Below are 14,289 nucleotides of genomic sequence, written 5' to 3' on the forward strand. Positions count from 1 at the left end.
CAATTATGTTTGCCAGTAGATGCCTGAGTAAAATATATATGTCCACAGTGTTTTGGGGGGAAAAAACAGTCAGCAGTAAGCCAATAAGTAGGAAATAATTAGGAGGAAGCTGTGGAATATGGTGGTTTTTATAAAGTCAACATAATTTTTTCCTGGATTCCTCGGCATGTAGCAGTTTTGAGCCTTTGTCAATGCAAACAGCTTCCTGAGACTTGGCGTGCCAGCGGCGGTGTGACTGCAGCCCACACCAGCATCTCACAGGCTTTTCTGAGAAGTGTGGCACAGGCACTGAGGTACTTGCCAGCCCTGGTGCAGCGCGGTTTCCTAGCCAGATCTCCGGATCAAGGCTGGCTCCCCAAAGGGGAAGGCAGCAGCCGTGCTTCCTTTCCCACTTCGGTTTCATTTTGTCCCCGGAGTAGAGGCATTGCATTGTGCTCAATCCACACAGCGTGATTCATGTAATAAATATCACAGAGGGTAAGAGTCACCAGCCCTGGCTGAAGGCAGCAAGCACAGTGGGGATGCCTTCTGAAGGCACTGAGCTGGTCGCACTGGGTCCTTTGCAGTCAAGACAGAAATGGGGACCTCCCAGAGCAAGTCCTGCCATCCTGAAGTGGTTGTCGCAGGCAAATGGGGTGGATTGCCCTCTGGGGGTGCTTGTTTCCCTCCACATTCCCAGCCAAGTGACTGCACCAAAGACACCTCCATAGCACTGAAAAGCCCTCTGTTCACCTGCCACCTGAGGGCATTTGATATGGAAATCGGTGAGACGCTAGCCCTGCAGGAGGATAATTTTAGGGATTGTTGCACGCAGCATCTCTGGCTTCGTTTGGAGATACCTGCTCGAGTAAGCGAGGCAGCAGAACGAGCTGACGAGGCGCCTGGGACTTCAGTGGCCCTTAAAGTTAGTAACGAGAGCTGCATAATTTTATTTTTACTCCTGACTGGTTCATCTAAGCAACAAGAGCAACAGCCATATGGATTTTTAGATTTCTTACTGCATGTTTTAAAGTGCATTTTGGAGCTCACTTTCCAAACTATTGTTTAGTTATCTGATGTGTGAATATTTGTTGCACTTGGTATGGTCTGTCAGCCTGAGGTACGTGCCCTGTTCTTCACAGTAGGTGCTAGTAGAGATTTAAGAAAGAGTAGAAGGCCGTGGCAAGTTTATGGTATGAGCTCCTAGCTTGCAGGGTGCAGTGAATAGTTCTTTGCTGCTGTTGTTAACGAGGCTGCCAATTAGGAACAAAGTAAGAGGGAGGTTTACAACGTGACTGTGCACTTCCTAGCTGAGCTACACCTAAGCTGGTGAGACACCGAGTCTGTTTCCCGTTTGTAATCTCTTGGAAACGTGTAATCCTTCACATCACAATTACTATTTTAAAAAAGTTATTTTCAAGTCATTTACAGGTGCCTCCCTGTCACGTGGACTTTCACTGGTCTGAGCAAAGGAGGAGCAAAGTTTATTTTAAAAGCAGTACGGGTTTATTAGTGGTTTGGAAGCAAAACGTTCAGAACGCTCTTTGGTTTTAATTTATGGTACAACCTATTATCTTTGGTAGCATATTATGAAACAGTGAGTGTGTTATTTGTCATAAGTTCCACAAGACATAAGAGGGGGAAAATAAAGACCGAAGTACCTGAATCGCTGGTTCATTCTTTTGCAATCTGAGTGTACTGTACATAGAAAGAACATGAAGGCCAGTTCTCTTCTACACCAGCACAAGTCCTGAACAACTAGAGGGTGATCAGTGGTTTCTGGTTTGGTGTAAAAGACCTCCGCAGCAGAATGGTCCTTCGGGTTCCACTTTTAGCTTAATTTCACGTCTTTGTAGCATTTACCTGGCAAGAGAGAAAATAAATAAATAATCGGCAAACGTCAACAGGACCAACCTTTTTCAGAGGTCAGGTGCAACTTCAGTTCTGCAATTTTTAGTTGCCCAATTTGAGGTACTTCAAAGAGGTCTTATGCTCTGACGCCCTGAAAGTCAGAGCTTTGCGAGTGTCATGGAAAATCGACCCAAGATGAGTAGTTCCTTTTGAAGGTTTTGGCCAAGGAATTTTTCCAGTAAAACTACATTCCATAAACATGGAGCAACACCTTAAGTAGACAACAACAAATGAGGAACACTGTGGGTTTGATTTGAAAGAGAGCTGTATATTCAGAAAGTGGGTCGGGGAGGAAGCCTGGTAGAGAGGGACTTGAGAGGGTGCCAGGACAAACAGTGGGTAGACGGCAATATTTTCATCACACTGGAATTGAGATAGTAAAAGAGAAATTTGCTGCTGGGATGGAGCTTATCAACCAGCTCTCTTGGTCTACGTATTTTGAACAGAGAGGGAATCAACAGAGGAGAAGAAGTCTTGGTAAGTGGCTGCTGGAGGAGGGGGGAAGGATGTGCAGGTAGGTGCAGGGTTAGAGAGGGGAGAGGTGGAAAAAGAAAATGTGCTGCAGGGCAGTACAGCTGACACGGGACGCTGTGGGGGGAGAGCAATTCATGCAATTTGCATTGCTGCAGCACGTCGGGCTCTGGGCTCTCCCTGGTCCTTCCTACTCACCGAAAGCATTTTCCAGAGCCAGGCTGTGGGGAAGGAGAGGAGCAGGCTACGTGCTCTTTCTCAGGAGAAGCAGCGTGGTGGCTGGCAGGGGAGCCTTGTGAAGCCCTCTCCTCTGCATGGCTCCAGCTGTTTGGCAGGCTTCCACTCCGTAAAAAAAAAACACCTGCAGCTTGTTGGCCAGGATGACTTTATCCAGTTAGATAAATGAGCTCTACGGTGTCCATACAGTGCACTGCAAACTGTGAGTGAGGGGAAAAATAAATAAATAAATACAGGTTAAAGAAATGGAAAGTTTGAGTTGTGCACAGCACAGTTGGCTGCAGGCAGGCAGAAAATCCTGATGAGTTGACTTGCCCAATTCATGAATATCTGTTTACGTTTTAAACCGTTCCACTGCTGATTTATGGTGGAAAGTCTGCCAGGGCTTATTTTTTCTTTCTTAGCAGAAAAATACTTATAACTTTATGATACTCCTAAAACTCCTGATATTAAAAAATAATTATTACTTGGGATTAAAAGCCAAGGGGAGCATGAATTCTGTTTCAGATATACAGGGAAACTAATATACTCTTAAGAGCAATTGATATAGATTACGCTAATTTCTAGCTCTGAGGGAGGGATAAGCGATACATGCATGTCCCCTATTTTCCCTAGCTCCTGTATTTGTGATGATGCCATTTAGGCACCAGGATGGCAAAAATTCTGCAGCCAGCTTCAGTGTCATGTTGGGGAGTAGTGACCAAATTCACTGCTCCTCCATATTCCGTTCTGTGCAGGACCTTTCCTTTGGTGCTGGGATACTCAAAGGAGTAATCAGGGGCAAGGAGGAGAACGTCATGCACACCCTGGTCTTTGAGGCACATGGCACATGGACGGACTTCAGCTCTGTGCTGGATTCAGTGCCCTCACTCACCTTTGGAGCAGCAGCACAGGACTGCCACGCGTCTGGCCAGGGATGGTGGCTGCCACGAGGCTGAAGTCAGCTTGGTTCATTAGAGAGATGGGAGAGGTGGAGGCAGAAACAGTGGCTTCTGCAGAGCACCTCCGTGTGTGCCTGGCTGCTGTCCAGCAGCAGAGCCAAGACCCGGCATTGTGCTTGGTGCATTTGCTTTGTAGAGCCGCCTGTGCAAACACATCCTCTGTGTTACGCAGCGTTCATAATACCCAATAGCATGCATTTAATAATATATTGGGAAATCTTTGTCATGCTGCAAGTTTAGGCAATAAGCATCTCGTCGGAAGGAACACACTACAGGTATAGGGCCATTTTCAAGGGTATTTACTTTCTCCTTAGCTGATTCCAGTGCCACTAGAATTCCACCTGCCTCCAGGGAACTGATGTTGCTTATAAGGAAGATGAAAGTGCCTACAAACCTATACATATATTTTTTATATTATTATTATTATTAGTTTTTGTTACATATAGATATCAAAGCAAGGCAAAGATTACTGTTATCAGTTAGGAAATTGGTATGGAGACAGGTTATAGGACTTCCCCAGAGTCTTACAGCAGGTCATTGCCCGATCAGCCTGCCTCATTGGACCCAAGAGCGAAGCATGGATATTAATGGTTTCAAAGAGCCTGGAGATTTTCTGGACAAAATCACCTTCATGCTCCCATGCACCAATCCCATAAGTTTAAAATAGGGTTGCCAGGTTCTGTTCTGTGTTCTGGTTTTGTGTTTTTCTTGTTTGCTTGTTGCTTTTTTTTTGTCAAAATCTAACTTTAGCATTCTCCCTCTAGCACAGACAGATGAAAAAAAAAATCCTCGCTCAAAACCAAATCAAAACCTGAAGCTGTTCTCTTTTTTCACTACCATGGTCCTGGACTCCTGTTGAAAAGAAAATAAATAGGGAAGAGGCCTCACACGAAGCCTGCGCGGGCACGAGCCTTCAGCTGGGGCAGGAATGTTTGCCCGTGGTTCAGTGACACCAGCAGCAGGTCTGGGTAGGGATTTACAACGTATTTGGATAGCATAAGAGACTAAGTTTATCTAAACACTTTCTTACCTTATCACTGTGTTATCCAAACACTTTGTTAGTGAGACAGGGAGATTAGGATGTGTGTTAGCCCACCACTACTTAAGTACATTTACACAGTTCCTGTGGGTTTAGGTTTAGGAACTTGTCTATAGATTTAACAGATGGAGTTGCACGAAGGGTATGGAAACTGCTAGCTCTTTCCCCTGATAATGCTCTTTAAAAGCTTTGGAAAAGAAGGCCTATCACCTGAAATGTCTTCCTCTCTTCTGACCTCTATTTTGAACTCTCTTTATTATCCAGCTCTTTTTTTTTTTTTTTAATTTACTGTTGAGAAACACCATCTTTAGGGACTTCACACCACAGGATGCTGGCTATTCTTGGCTAGATCCAGACATAAAGTAGGCACATAAATAGTTCAGCTAAGGCCAGAGGAGCCTATATTCATACACTGGCGTGCTTTGACTGAGAAAAAATGCTATGTTTAAAAGTGAACAGGAATGAGACCATAGAGCTGAAATTAGCAGCCAGACACTGGACAAAACAACCAAGCAATTACATGACCCGACCCACCGGCCAGGGGCTCCTGGTGCCCTCCAGCCCCCTGGGAGAGCAGAGGCAACAGGAGGGCCACGTCCCCTGAGACCTCCTTCGTGGTCAGCAGGCTCCGACTGCACGGCTCGGGCAGATGTGGCAAGAGGGCACGGAGAGGTGGTGGCCGAGGAAGCCTGGCTACTCCTCTGGCTGCAGCCACAGACCACAGCAGTGGTAATTTTGATGCATTTACGAACTGGTTAGTGGGCAGTCACAGCTATTTTGGGAGATCTGTAAGGCCAGGGTAAGCACGGGGTTATAGTGTGTGCGTTGTCGTTTCCGTGTGGCTCCTGAGCCACCAGACAGGGTTTTGTACATGTGGCTCCCGATGGTATTTTCTTTCAGGAATTTACCTGATCTGCTTTTGAACTCTTCCCACTTCTGGCAGCCGCAGCATCCTCTAGCAGTGACTTCCAGAGTTCAGCTATGCGTAATACGAAAGAATATTGAAGAGTAATTCTTCAGTTCTTCAACAGAAAGGAGTTTGGCTCATCTCAGTCCTGCCCCACGATCAGTTCACTTCACTGAAAGGAAAGACCCCAGCAGTACTGGGGGGGGCAGACCTTAATACCATAATACCATAATGATGTCTGTTGTTTTGCTCTCAATTACTTCTAAAAATTTTTAAATCCTCTTTGCTTTTTTGTTTCCTGCTGAACACTTGTATTGGATTTTCATAAACCTGTCCAAGATCTATTTCCTCGGTGATAACAGCTCCGTTAAATCCCATCATTGTGTGCAGTGCGCTGTGTACCTGTAGGGTGGTTTTTCCCCAGTACATTTATCAACACTTAAAAGCTACAATTTTAATGCCTTCTCAATCAATATCATAAGAACCGTCAATGTTTCCAGTGTTTCTGTTTTGACTTCCAGGCTAATTTAGCATCATCTCTACATTCTGCATTTTGCCACCTCACTACTCAGTCCCCTTGAGAAATAAATCCTGTGTGGATGGTGGACAGCACAGGTTCCCCTCCTTGTCTCAGGGGCAGTCTGCTGGCTCCCTTGCACCACTATGACAGTGGAATATTTATGGCCACCTTTGTTTCCTGTCATTAAGCTGCAAGTGGCCTTTTCCTTCTGTACCTGATGGCTGAGCTTGTTTATGATCTCTTGCTGTGGGTCTTGGTGGAGCCTTTCAAAATCTCTTAACAGGTTTTGGGCATGACTTACTGCTAGAAAACATGCTGATTTTTCCCAGTTTCTTCCAGCTCTCCCTCCATAGACTACTGAATTTGGTTCCTTAAATTCCCCTGTGAGGCCCTTTTGGAAAATCATATTGCTACTTTCCATGTCTCTGTTGGGAGGTGATCCTAAGCCATGGGCCAGACCTCACAGGTGACTGGGCGGCCATTTTGTATCCGAGCTCCCTTAGGACTGTGGTGCAGCCTACTCCATCCCGTGGATTTGTTACCTTTCAGTTTATTATCTGACATCCCTGAGCTCCTCTAAGGGGGTACTGATGTGAGGAATTGCCTCAGCTTTTCTGCTATGACCCTCATCTCAGCTTTTTACGTGTGTCTTTATTGCTGCAAACCAGCTTTGGTGGTGGATGGGGCGGTTGCCACTCTTTTCTCCTTGGCATCCCTTGTACCCACGAACACATTCCTGTTGTGCAAAGCTTGCATATAATTTCTAATCCTCAGCTTGTATTGGAGCTGCCTTCGGTGGTTTGGTGAGGCCACAAATGCTTTTGTAATCAGGAGGTATGTTTTATACTGGGACTATCCCCTGAACATGTGGGTCTTAAAATGCAAATGTGTAATCCTCTGGTGCTGGAGCTGGGGCGCTAGAGCTTACGAAGAGGATGTAATGTACTATTCAGAAGCCTCTTTTCCTGATTTGAAGTTTATCAGGGCTGTCTGTAAGCCTGCCTTTCATGCATAAGGAACAGGCTTGCTTAGTGCTCATTTTTTAAAACCCGCTATCAGGCAGTTCGCATAGCAGCTGCCTTGCCTCCAAAACACTTTGGTATCAGGCTTTCCAATTAGACAGCTCTCTGTTGCAATGCTCTGCTGTTATGAGCTCTTTCCATCCTGCTTCCCAGCGATGTTGAAATCTGGCCTGAACTATTTTCCTTTTGCCCCAGTCCAGTTGCTGGCAGCCCCTGTGTGCTGCAGAGCCCCGGGAAGGCGTCCGGAGCACTGCCGAGACCTCTGGCTGCAGGCTGGAGTAATCCCAGCATGCAAACAAATGCCACAAAACATTTTTTTAAAACATTCAGGCGGTGAAGTTGTGCTTTTAAATGTCCAGGTCTAAGAGACAGGGTTCAAAACACGTGAGAGAAGAGAAAGTCTCATCATAAACATAGCTTTGGGCTCCCCATGTATGACTTTTTTCTCTTCCTGGGTTTGAGAAAGGAGGAATTGCCTGGTGTTAATGCCTTAGCTGCTGTGCAGGCATCTGGAAGTGCAGGCATAGGGAAGAAATTGTGTCGGATATTTGAGTTTTAGCCAAAACCCAGCAACTGAAATATTCTCCTACCTGCAGAACTATAGAAGAGAGTTCAGAAATCAACAAGTTAACAGCAAATCCTTGATTTTGGATGGCTTCCTATAACTGCGTGTCATTAATGGGAATAACACCTGTGCCACTGCAGGGCTGGGAAGCGGTGTTGTTCTCATAGCACTCGTGCTTTCAGATGAAGAGAAGCCATCATGCTGCCATTTAATTTTAGATGTGCTATAAGCAGATAAGTGTAACTAACAATAAAAGGGAAATGGGTCTCGGCAGCGAGATCAAGCGACTGATTACTGTGTGAGAACGGCAGGTTAAATCCAAGCCCGAGAAACTCCACGTGGTGTTGGACATCATGGTCTCACAGTTCATAAGGAGAGATGCACTATAATGAGTAAGTGGTCCTGTTGTATGGCTGTGGGTACAAGGGGGAAAGTGCCGTTCATCTCAATGAACCTCACTCCAGTTGCCTCATGTCCATGTGAGCAATAATCTAAGGCCAGGGTGGAAACTGATACAGAAACCTGCACTGTCATTTTGCTCAGAAAAGCTGGGTGTAAGTCAGTTGTTCAGTACCAGATGTGATTCAGTGTTTCTAGGGCACACTGCACTCCTCTCCATCCCATAAGGGTACCCCACTCCCAGTGGAAGCAGATCTCAAGGGCCGCCTGCAATACTTTGGTATATATGAGTAGGCCTGGGGCAGGTTTTCCTGCAAATCGTTTCTACCCTTTTGCCATCACACCAAATGCAATTTCAGTGAGAGAAAGAGGCAGAGGACCAAAAAACAAATCGATGAGCAGAAAATCAAGTGTTGCATTCTGCCTATGAAAGCATACACCAAAGAGTACACATCCCTGAGCTCTGCCATTTCTACTTAAACACAGTGCAGGTTTCCGTAATGCTGTGCTGTGTTCATAAGCCTTTAAGTAAAGCTTCCTGATCTTCCGGAACATCTCAGGATTCATCACATTTGTGTTTATTCTGTTACACATCTAACAGTGACACGCAGTTGCTGTATCGTAGATGTTCTGATTTAGCTAAGAACATTTTTATTTTTTATTTTTCTGAAGAAATCTCCATTCCCATGGATCAGCCGTGACACAGGAACTCGGGGACCAAGTTCCCATCCCAGGGGCCTTGCTGTTGTGGCCGGCAGCGATTTCATGCGTGTGCTCCAGGTCCCCTCCAGCCTCGGTAGAGCGTGTGAGGATGCTTTCATCTCTGAGTGCTTTTCGGAGAGGTGCATGAAGTTTGGTGCTGCTCTGCTAAGTATTCCAGCAGCAGACAGTAAACGGAAACTGAAATATTAATTAGCTCTCTTATATAACTCTTAAGAGCTTATGCTTCTGTAGTCCTTTTCGTCCCAAAGGTTGGTGGCCAGAGGTGTTTTCTCACATGAATGACTTACTTACGCATTTCTGAAAATAAACAGGGAGTGACAGGACAGTCACCGAACAAGGAGACAGTCATTTTAAATGAAAGGAGGACTGCTTCTTTCTTCCGCCGTGCACAAACTGAAGCACGGGAGCTTTCAAATGGGCGCTGTGAGAGCAGCTAGCTCTTGTTGCTTCTTGTTTTATTTGACTACTATGCAAGTGCTGGACTGCAGCCAAAGAATTCAGCCCCAGAGGAGGCAGCGCGGTGCCTGCAGCAGCCCTGCAGCTCTGACATCGGGGTTTTGACCCTGGTGTGCAGGAAGGAGGGGAAATTCATCACCTTGCTTCTAATTCTGCCCTTTGTGAGGGCTGAGAAGTGCTGCTCAGGGAGCCAGGAGGGCAGCTCGGAGGTGCCCCTTTACTTCCAATGCCTACATGGGAGTGAGGCACTAGGGCCGGTGCATTGCTCTCTAATATACCATATAGCCAGGCTTGTTGAGGGCTCAGCCTTTGCTGCACTTGTTCCCCAGTCAGTACTGTACTTAGGCTCTTGCTCTGGCTTTTTTTTTTTTTTTTTCCTTTGGTCTGCCTTTTGAAGCATTACATTTCTGTTAAACTGGTTATGAGTCTCTAGAAGTACTGTAAGGAACAATGCGGAATCCCATTAGCTGAAGAAAAGTCTGTGCATTTTCCAGGAGAAAAAAGAAATCCCTATGAAAATTTAAATAGTGTGCTATGAAATGTTAATAATCGCTTCTTCCACTAGCAATAGCGTTTTATAAGTAGAATTAGATCAGAGGGCTGTAGATGAATCAAATAAGAATTTCCCTGCATAGTGACAAAGTCTCTTTGGATAAACACCGTGCATATCATTGACATTCAGGAGTCCCTGGGATATTTACTCTTCAAAAGACAGCGGAGGAGTGGCTGACAGGCTGACTTTCCCCAGGGTGCAGTGAGCTGGGTGGGAATGGTGAGCACCCTTTCCCTTGCCCCCCAGGCTCCCTCTGCTTGCCCCTGAGCAGCTCTCCTGCCTCTCTGCCCTGCACACTGCAGCGGGGATGAGATGGGCGATTCCCACTCCCAGCCATGTCCTGTTTGGGGTGCAGACCCACACCCCGATGTATACGATGTTGTCTCGAGTTTGAAGTCGTCCCCCCTGACTGCGCAGCCACATCTGGAGCAGAAGACAGCAAGACACAGGACTGGGAGGCGGCAGTGGACGGTAATAACAGGTCCTGGAGGCTTTCTGTCTAGGGCATTCATTTTAAATGTCTAGCACCTGCAATTATAGTTCCCCATTTTATTGCACAGCGAAAGCCCCGTGTCTATTAGGAACAAAATCCATAACGCGCAATGAAAGCAAATTTCATCTCAGCAAAACCCTGCCCTAAGTTTTTTGTTTTTTTTTTTTTTTTGCACAGAGCAACGTTTTAATAAATAATTGGGAATGAAACAACTGTCCTCTCTGCTTCCCAATAGGGTGGGGGTGATGTTTGCCCTGGCAGGGTGCAGGGGGTGGCTCACGGGTTTCTCCAGCAGCTGCTGAGAAGCGCCTGACTGCTCCCTGCCTGCGGGCACGTCCCGGCCGTGCCACCCCAGGGCCCTGCCCTGTCTGGGCTGTAGGAAGAAGGGATGCCGTGACTTCTTGTGGCTCTCACAGCAAGGTATGGGCAGTGTCATCACGGGTAGATCTGTGAAATCCATCCCCAGGGCTGCAAACTGGCTTCCCGTGTGCCGGCGGTGCTCATTTCAGACACCGTCTCCCATCACGAGGCACCCTGGCAAGATCCCGGCCCCATTAGAAATCAGCTCAGGGTAGGTGTGTACTGAGCCAAGATGCTGGTATTTTGAAATGTAATGGAAAATTAATCAACAGGCATACTAGTAGGGCATTTTCAGCGTTACTGTGTATATTTTTAAGCAGATTGGCTCCCTGTATGTTGATAAAAATTGCAACGCTCTGCTTATATTTGATTAAGTAAAGAAATGTCATGTTTTGCAAACTCGGTGGTTGATATGTAAGACTGAATAAAAAACAGATGCCCCTCTGTCTGTTCAAAAACAAAAGACATCACACTGAGGAACCAGAAGAAGCAAGCATCTCTCACTCTTTTTTCCCTTCTTCCTGGCTGGAGCTGGTTCTCAGTAACACTGATACTACGAGTTTTGGGTTTGTTTACTAACACCGAGTGCCTGCTGCTAAGGGTTTCCTGTTGTTTTGGTGAGTTTTGTGTTTCTTTTTTTTTTCATCGGAAGGACTTCATTTGTTCCAGTGCTCGCTGTACTGTGTGGTTTTGGGGACTCAGACAGCCCAGCCCTAAGCTGACTTTCCCTTGGCAAACACCGGTATGATTTTTAGAAAAGGAGCGAGGGCATCATCTCAGGAGATGACTCGACAGCTGCGTGGCGTGGAGGAGGAAAAGGTTTTCCCCAGCCCTGCATAACAAGGAGCTCTGCAGGCTAAAAGAGGTATTCCCAGATGCCTGGAGCCTTTCTTAATTTGGTTTCCGAAGCTGCCCCGCGCAGCTCTCCCATGCTTCGTAAGTGCAGAAGCACGTCGTAGCCTGCGGGACGGCGTGGGGCTGTGAGTGCTGGGCTGACTTTCTGTCCCTCTCCAGCACGCCGCACTTCCACCGGCTGCTCTCGGAGCGATTGGCCCTTGCAGATCATGTGGGAGAAGCAGGAATCCTGAGTTGTAGCTTTTGGCACTCCTTTTTCTTTTAAAGCGCTTGCTCTTTTCAGCTCCCTAGGGCTGGTTGCCTCCCTCCTTTCATTACCCTGATTATAATCTGGAGTAGCCACACGGGGAGACCGAAGGAGGGATTTTAAAGGAGCAGAGATGTTTAAGCAGGTGCCCAGGACATCAGGCACAGGCTGTTACTATCTCAACTCGGTGTCACCCGAGGGCCAGGAGATGTACTTGCGATTTGACCAGACGGCGAGGCGCCCTCCCTACAGGACGAGCAGGATTCTCGCACGTCACCAGCTCCTGACGAAGATTCAGCAAGGTGAGTGTCTGGCAGGAGCCCTCCCTAGCCGGCTGCCGTGGCAGGTCCCCGCTTTCGTAATCGAAGATGTTTTCATCCCTCAAATTCCAGCCCCTTTTTCCTCCCTGTTCTGCACTAATCCGGTTTGGGTTGGAGTTTGGAACAGTCATTCACAACTCGCTCTTTCTGCACATTGCACCTATGCACGTAGGCACGGAGAACCGAGAGACAACTGCTAGTGCCTGTTTAGCTATTTAACTATATAATCTTTTAATCATAAACTATGCAGGAGTTTTAGTGCTGAAGTTCGTCTTTTCTGAGCGGCACAGCAGCTACTGGCACCGGTACCTCTGCTCCGAGTGCTGCAGGTGAAAGCTGCCTGTAACGCACAGAGAACAAATAGGTGATCAGCCAGGTAAAAACAAAGCACGAGCCCAGGGCGGCTGGAAGCTGCCAGCGGGGCTAACCCTCTCTGCAAGCAAGCATGTGTAGCTGTCAGAGTGCTGGGAAACTTGTCACATGTCCCTGAGAATAATGGCTGACTTGGCTTTCTCTGATTGCTTATGCATTCATCTAGGCGGTCACTGCAGATGTATTGATTTTCTCGGAGTGTCTACAGGGCTGAAGCTAAATGCAGGTTGGCCTCAAGACAAATCCTCTGGCCTGTACATGCAATTGAAATTATCTTCAGAATGTTTAAAGCAAGTATAAAAAATAAAAGCCAACTGAACTAGTGTTTTTTTCCAGCTTAAAAAACAAATCAGTGAATAGTAGCATCCTGTTTGAATAACGCCAGTTTCCCAGATAGATGTGGTCCAGCCTACAGAAAAGAATATGCCACATATTTGCCATCAAAAAAATAAAATCCTGAAGATAGCAATTTCTCAGTCACTGTCTTGTCAGTTTACAAAAAGGTCTTTGATTCTGCTAACTACAGACAGTCACAGAGTTCACATCATTCACTGTCTCTATCTAGAAAATAGTGAATAAATTGGTGAGAGCTTCTGAACAGCAGCAGTTAAGCAGAGTGGCTATTCCTGTGTGTTGCTTTCAAGTAATATTCTGTGTATGTGTGGCTGTCAAACTCTCACAGAAGTACAGGGACGTAGTGATGAAACCTCTATTGTGTTTATAAAGAAAACAATACTTACTTCTTTGGCCAGCTTTTAAAAAAGATGAAGGAGATAGTTTCTGTGGCAATTAGGAAAACGCAGTTGTTTGCAGCGCGATCTCAGGAACTGGTCCTGTGTGAAGGATACTGGTCCTCTCTGCAGCTCTGATTTCAGGAAGGATATTATGTCATGCTGTGTACCCAGTGTACAGCTGGGGCTGAATGGAAAGGAAGGGTAATTCATTTCTCCTCAGATTTATTTGGAAGTGTTTTAGGCACGGTGTTAGAGCCAACTTCATTTTCGAGCACCAGCTACTGATGAAACTGTTCAATGCGCCTCCTTTGCCTGTCATGTGCTGCACAGCTTTCCCTCCTGGACCTTGTACGTCGCGGGCTATACAGGAGTTGTTCCACCATGCAGATCTTCCCAAAACCTGTGACCGATGTGAAAGGCTGCAGTTGAGGCAGCAGTCAAAGTATGACATACACATACTCTGAAAATCAGGTCATTTCATAAAGCAGCCTTGGCTACGTCGTGCCATGGCAGAGATACTGGAATCCTGTAGTTAGCATTGGAAATGAAGGCAATAAATACTGCCATGGCTCGAGAGGCTGGGACAGATAGGAATTTCTGCATTGTAACTTTTCTGTCTGCAGTTTGTTGCACAGGTCCTTGGTATGTGGTGAGTCTGCTGCTCTGCCACAGCTTTCCATTACGTCCCGTGCCAGGCTGTAGGAAATAATACTTGGATAGTGCCTTGATGATATGATACATTGCAGTTCAGCATGTACCAACGTGACGCAAAAGAAATTTAGGTATTTAGGTTTGCTAAGAATACACTTCTTTTACTGATAGAAAGCTGGGGACAGAGTCCACTGTTGGTTATGTGTCAGTTCATTAGTAATAATGATACTGAATGTGCAAGTAGGTGCTGATGTGCATGTTAGGTGCCTGAATATAGGGTCATACAGGCCTAGTAGAAAATCACAGGTGAGGTATACATTTTTCCTGAAGTGCTCCAAGTAATGAATAACAAATTTAAAATAAATACCCGTGTTAGCAATACAAAAAATAAATAAATAAAATAAACCTAAGTGTAACTAGTATAACTCAACCTGAAATTTCCCATTTACACTCTGGAAGAAATCCTAGATCCGCCCAAGGCACTGACAAGACCTTCACGAGGCCTCCCTGGGCCAGCAGGTCAACCCTCTGTGG

General features: G+C 46.2%; 1 protein-coding gene across 8 annotated transcripts in view; it reads left to right on the forward strand.

Moving 5' to 3' along the window:
- The window catches only part of STARD13 (StAR related lipid transfer domain containing 13), a 291,823-nt gene that overhangs the window by 159,088 nt on the left and 118,446 nt on the right, over positions 1–14,289 (forward strand). Inside the window, exon 1 of one of the 8 annotated variants that reach the window (XM_032189277.1) lies at positions 11,613–11,980. The exons of the other annotated variants lie outside the window; for them this stretch is intronic. Within the exon in view, the coding sequence (XP_032045168.1) occupies positions 11,812–11,980 (169 nt within the window). The 5' untranslated portion in view covers positions 11,613–11,811. Of the gene's footprint in view, positions 1–11,612; positions 11,981–14,289 lie in introns of those variants that run through there. 8 annotated transcript variants of the gene reach the window in all.

This window comes from Aythya fuligula, chromosome 1 (genome assembly GCF_009819795.1).
Source record: "Aythya fuligula isolate bAytFul2 chromosome 1, bAytFul2.pri, whole genome shotgun sequence".
Classification (NCBI taxonomy): Eukaryota; Metazoa; Chordata; class Aves; order Anseriformes; family Anatidae; genus Aythya; species Aythya fuligula.